Source organism: Pteronotus mesoamericanus, unplaced genomic scaffold (genome assembly GCF_021234165.1).
Source record: "Pteronotus mesoamericanus isolate MK-2021 breed Mesoamerican mustached bat unplaced genomic scaffold, CSHL_Meso_final contig_214, whole genome shotgun sequence".
NCBI lineage: Eukaryota > Metazoa > Chordata > Mammalia > Chiroptera > Mormoopidae > Pteronotus > Pteronotus mesoamericanus.
This window is the reverse complement of record NW_026555089.1, coordinates 4,257,152-4,262,865: the sequence shown is the minus strand read 5'-3', so window position 1 is coordinate 4,262,865 and position 5,714 is coordinate 4,257,152. Positions and strand designations below refer to the sequence as shown.

At 59.4% G+C, this 5,714-nt stretch overlaps 1 protein-coding gene across 2 annotated transcripts; it reads left to right on the top strand.

Annotated features, from left to right (window-relative positions):
- Positions 1-715: 715 nt before the first annotated feature.
- NPAS4 (neuronal PAS domain protein 4) lies at positions 716-5,714 on the top strand. 2 transcript variants are annotated; one of them, XM_054570570.1, is made up of 8 exons: positions 716-1,202; positions 1,869-2,020; positions 2,201-2,303; positions 2,422-2,683; positions 2,863-2,972; positions 3,321-3,456; positions 3,580-5,015; positions 5,686-5,714. In XM_054570570.1, the coding sequence occupies exons 1-8, from the start codon at positions 1,028-1,030 to the stop codon at positions 5,712-5,714; spliced, it is 2,403 nt and encodes an 800-aa protein (XP_054426545.1). In that variant the 5' UTR covers positions 716-1,027. The 2 variants fall into 2 exon arrangements, with proteins under 2 accessions (XP_054426545.1, XP_054426546.1); XM_054570571.1 differs by lacking the exons at positions 716-1,202; positions 1,869-2,020; positions 2,201-2,303; positions 2,863-2,972 and having other exon boundaries at positions 2,512-2,683.

Sequence of the window (5,714 nt, the reverse complement as noted above, 5' to 3'; positions counted from 1 at the left end):
GGGGGAGGGATACCTAGATGCAGACTCACACCCTTACCCTGTCCCAGTACCCTGCCTCAGTTTCCCCGGTCAGTGGATGAGGTTAATTAGGAAAACAAGGAATCGCTGCAGACTACAGTGTCGGATTGGTGTTTCTATTTTTGGCAGTGGGAAAAGAGAACCAAGGCCAAACCCAGCTGGCCCCCTTCCTCAGGACCCCTTCCCGCCCCATCCTAGGGCCTTCGACCCCCCCGCCCCCATAACCCCTGCTTAAATCACCAAGGCCTGGCTTTGAAAAGCCGTGGGAGGAGGAGGCTGTTCTTTGAAAGTGACTAAGGGAATCCCAGACGGAGGAATCCCTGGAGAGACACGGCGGCTGTGACCTTTCCCACCGAGGCCACGCAGAGGCCAAGCAAGGGCCTCTTCCCCGCCTGCGAACGGGACCTTCGTCTGGCAAATCAGGAGGGGGATTTGTGGACCACGCTGCCCTTCCCGTCTCCTTATCTCCTTAGAAAACTCGCTGTCGCAGCCGGCCTCGCCCAGCCCTCCACGGCCAGGAGACCGCCTCGGCGCCCCGCCACTCTGCTCAGCTGAACACCCGGGGACGCCTGGGTCCCTGCACCCCCTTCCAGGCCTCGCTCCCGCGGCACCTGCCTCCTGCCCAGCCCTGGCCCCCTCCGCAGCCCGCGGCTCCCCCTCCCTCCGCCCCCCTCCCGCTCTCCTTCTACGTCACGGGATGACGTCGGAAGCCGGGGAGGGAGGAGGAGTGCCCCCCCCCCCCCGCCAGCGGCTCCCGCTGCAGCTCGCTCAGCCCAGCCTCCCGCTTTCCCGCCCCCCTTTCTCCCGAGCGAGCCCCCCCACGCCTGGCAGGAGCTATATAAGGCGGAAGGAGGCAGGCGAAGGGGGCAGCGCAGCTGAGCGGAGCCCAGGAGAGGAGCGGAGCGCGAGACCGAGTGCGAGACGGGGAAGCTCGGAGCAGGAAGCCGCCGCCGTCGGGACGGGAGCGCAGGTGTTCGCAGGCTGAGCGGGAGCTCCGCGGCCGCCGGCCATGTACCGCTCCACCAAGGGCGCCTCCAAGGCGCGCCGCGACCAGATCAACGCCGAGATCCGCAACCTCAAGGAGCTGCTGCCGCTGGCCGAGGCGGACAAGGTCCGGCTGTCCTACCTGCACATTATGAGCCTTGCCTGCATCTACACTCGCAAGGGCGTCTTCTTCGCTGGAGGTGAGCAAACCGGGGCGGCCGGAGACCCGGGCGGCGGACGCCGGGACAGCGGAGACGCGGGAGCCCACTGGGGTTGGCCCGCTGGGGAGAGAAGGCACTTGGGGGACCGAGGGTCTCCTACTTTTCCTCTGAGCTCTGTCCAGACTTCACCTTAGTCCCGGGTGAAGAACAGAGAGCCTGTCCCCAGTGCTAGACTTAGGTGAGGAGAGCCGGGACAGGATGGCCCCAGTTCCCACCGGCGCAGAGGGGCCGCGGGAGCCCGGGCAGGGAAGCCCGGGAAGTTGCAGAGGGAGAGCCGCCAAAGCCCGGGGGAGCGCAGCCTCCGTTCGCGGAGCTGGAAGGGCTTCTGCCGCCGTGGAAGCGCTCTCCGCGGTGCAGGCAGCACCGCCGGGTGCGCGGGGGGCGCTGCCCGCGGTGCTGAACGCAGGGCTCCTTCGGAGCGCTGTCCGTGGTTCTGAAACCCGGGTGCGGAAGCCGCGGCCGGGGCTTAGAAGTCCAGCAACAGGTTTGCCGGGCAAGAGCCGCTGGCAGTAGGTCAACAGGTGTGTGCAGAGGCAGGTCCATGAGGAATTCCTCTAGATTATCGGAAATTCACTCCATGTCTTCCTCGCTTCTGCTTTGCATCCTAGCCTTACTCCTAACCCGCCATGTCTTCTCCCCCTGCAGGCACTCCTCTGGCCGGCCCCACGGGGCTTCTCTCAGCTCAAGAGCTTGAAGACATAGTGGCCGCGCTTCCCGGCTTTCTGCTTGTGTTCACGGCTGAAGGGAAGCTGCTGTATCTGTCCGAGAGTGTGAGCGAGCACCTGGGCCACTCCATGGTGAGTGCTCAGAGGTTTTCCCATCTGGGGCTGGGGCACGGATGGGACACAACGAGCTTTCTATTTCTGGGAATCTGAGAATTATTCAGGAGCAGGGTTTATACCCAGCAAGATGCTATGTGTCAAGGATTGGATATTGAGGCTTTCGCTAATGGTCACCGCTTCTTCCCCTCTCTCCAGGTGGACCTGGTCGCGCAGGGTGACAGTATCTATGACATCATTGACCCAGCTGACCACCTAACTGTGCGCCAGCAGCTGACCCTGCCCTCTGCCCTGGACACCGGTGAGAACTGCTTTGTCCCTCCCTCAATTCGACCTCCCTCCTGCTGCCCTGCTCCTCCCCACCTGCCGTCTCCCTCAGCCTTTCGTCCTCTTACCAGCTTTTCTCTTCACTCACCTAGATCGCCTCTTCCGCTGTCGCTTCAACACCTCCAAGTCCCTTAGGCGCCAGAGTGCAGGCAACAAACTGGTGCTTATTCGAGGCCGATTCCATGCTCACCCACCTGGAGCCTACTGGGCAGGAAACCCCGTGTTCACAGCCTTCTGTGCCCCGCTGGAGCCAAGATCTCGCCTTGGCCCCGGCCCTGGCCCTGCCTCGCTCTTCTTGGCCATGTTCCAGAGCCGTCATGCTAAGGACCTGGCCCTACTGGACATCTCTGAGAGGTAAGCCCCGAGTGTTCAGACCCCCAGAGGAAGACAGACCAGAAATGAGGGGACCCTAGATTCTGGAGCCAGGGGCAAGAAGGATGGGATCTAAGGGGGCATAGGACCCGGGAGGGAATGAGATGCCTGGGTTATGCAGGGAAAACAGAAAGCTGACCTCACCCTTTCCACTTCCCCAGTGTCCTAATCTACCTGGGCTTTGAGCGCAGTGAGCTGCTCTGTAAGTCATGGTACGGACTGCTGCACCCCGAGGACCTGGGCCACGCCTCTTCTCAACACTACCGCCTGTGTGAGTGTCCAGAGAAGCTGGGGACAGGACAGGGAGCTGGGGAAGGGCATGGGGGAGCCAACAAAGAAGGACAGTGGTCAAGACTGATACTGGGGAGGTATCAGAGGCCAACATCTTTGGATGCTCTAGGGTGAACATCAGGGTGAGGAGTCAAGGTGAGGACTGCATCAGTACTGGGGGACTCCACGTGGTGAGGTCAAGGTGGGGAGCTGAGTGGTTCAGGTTAGGGTAGTCAGAAGAGGCTGTCATGGGTCCCCCAACTCAGTAGAGAGGTCAGTGGGGTGATAGTTTAGGCAATGTTGCCTGATGTGTGTCCTAACTCTGTATTCTCTCCCTCCCACCCCCCAGTGGCTGAGAGCGGAGATATTCAGGCAGAGATGGTCGTGAGACTGCAGGCTAAGCCTGGAGGCTGGGCATGGATTTATTGCCTGTTATACTCAGAAGGTCCAGAAGGCCCCATTACTGCCAATAACTACCCAATCAGGTGAGCTGCAAGACAGGAGCCTGGGGGCATGCATGTGAGGTGGCCATGGAGGAGATACAAAGGGGGGACTGCTCTGGGAATGGACAGCAAATCCTTATTGGCTGTGTCTTATCTCCTTTCCAGTAACACGGAGGCCTGGAGTCTCCGCCAGCAGCTGAACTCTGAAGACGCCCGGGCTGCCTATATCCTGGGCACCCCAGCCATGCTGCCCTCATTCCCTGAGAACATCCTCTCCCAGGAGCAGTGCTCCAGCCCTGACCCCCTCTTTGCCCCGGCCTTGGGGGCTCCCGGAAGCACCAGTTTCCCCAGTGCTCCCGAGATGGGTGCTGTCTCGACATCAGAAGAGCTTCCCCGACCTTCCAAAGAGCTGGGCTTCAGTTATCTGACATTTCCGTCTGGCCCGGAGCCTTCCCTTCAAGCTGGCCTGAGCAAGGATCTCGTGTGCACCCCACCCTACACACCCCACCAACCAGGAGGCTGCGCCTTCCTGTTCAGCCTCCACGAGCCCTTCCAAACCCACCTGCCCACTCCGTCCAGCTCTCTCCAAGAACAGCTGACACCAAGCACCATGACCTTCTCTGATCAACTGACGCCCAGCAGTGCCACCTTCCCAGATCCACTGACTAGTCCACTACAAGGCCAGCTGACCGAAACCTCAGCCAGAAGCTATGAAGATCAGTTGACTCCCTGCACCTCCAACTTCCCGGGGCAGCTGCTTCCCAGCACCGCCACCCTCCCAGAGCCTCTGGGCGGTCCTGTGCAGGAGCAGCTGACTCCTCCCAGCACAGCATTCCAAGCACACCTGAACAGCCCCAGCCAAACTTTCCCGGAACAACTGAGTCCCAATCCCACCAAGACTTACTTCGCCCAGGAGGGATGCAGTTTTCTCTATGAGAAGTTGCCTCCGAGTCCTAGCAGCCCTGGTAATGGGGACTGCACGCTCCTGGCCTTAGCCCAGCTCCGGGGCCCCCTCTCTGTGGACGTCCCCCTGGTGCCCGAAGGCCTGCTTACCCCTGAGGCTTCTCCAGTCAAGCAGAGTTTCTTCCACTACTCTGCAAAGGAGCAGAACGAGATCGACCGTCTCATCCAGCAGATCAGCCAGTTGGCTCAGGGCATGGACCGGCCCTTCTCAGCTGAGGCTTGCACAGGGGGGCTGGAGCCACTCGGGGGGCTGGAGCCCCTAGACTCCAACCTGTCCCTGTCAGGGGCTGGCCCTCCTGTGCTCAGCCTTGACCTGAAACCCTGGAAATGCCAGGAGCTGGACTTCCTGGTTGGCCCTGATAACATATTCCTGGAAGAGACGCCCGTGGAAGACATCTTCATGGATCTCTCGACCCCAGACCCCAATGGGGAGTGGAATTCAGAGGATCCTGAGACAGCGGTCCCAGGAGGGGCCTTGTCACCTTGCAACAACCTGTCCCCAGAAGACCACAGCTTCCTGGAGGACCTGGCCACATATGAAACCGCCTTTGAGACAGGTGTCTCAGCATTCCCCTACGATGGGTTTACCGATGAGTTGCATCAACTCCAGAGCCAAGTTCAAGACAGCTTCCATGAAGGTGAGTCCAGCCCAAGTCCCTGTCCTGCCAGTGAGGTGCTGGGCACAATTAGATGAGTAAATTCCCTGCCCTGTTTTTCAATTTTATTAATGGGAAACATCGCCCGCTGCCCCGGGTAGCAGTGAGGATAAGGACCAATAAAAAAACAATATGAAAGTTCCAGACAAGTAGGGCTGGAGGGCAGGGGTTAGACATGTGGGATAAAATGCAAGAGAATCCTTGACTAATGGTTTGTACTCCTTAACTCTGGGAAGCACCTGGATCTGCCGTCATCGCCCCATTTCACAGATGAAGACAATCAAGGTCCCAGAGTTAAAGACACTTGCCTAATGCTACACACAAATTGATGGAAGAGGCATTAGAGCTCTATCTCAGTATTCTTAACTCCTAAAGGGAATACAGAGTAACAGTTTATGGGTGTTTGGAAAAGTAAAGAGAGTGAGGCTCATCCCCTGGCCCCACCGGAGGCTCCCCACTGTGGCTCCATCCTTTCCAAAACTGCGGCCACAGTGCACGCCTGCCATCCAAATTGCTCCCTTTCCTGCTGAATCTGTGACGACCATTCAGTCATCGGGCCAACGTATTTGAAGCCCATACTGTATGTCGCATCCTCAGCCTGTCTTCCCTAATAAACCTACTAATTGTCCTCTTTCTCTCTCTCTCTCTGCAGATGGAAGTGGAGGGGAACCAACGTTTTGA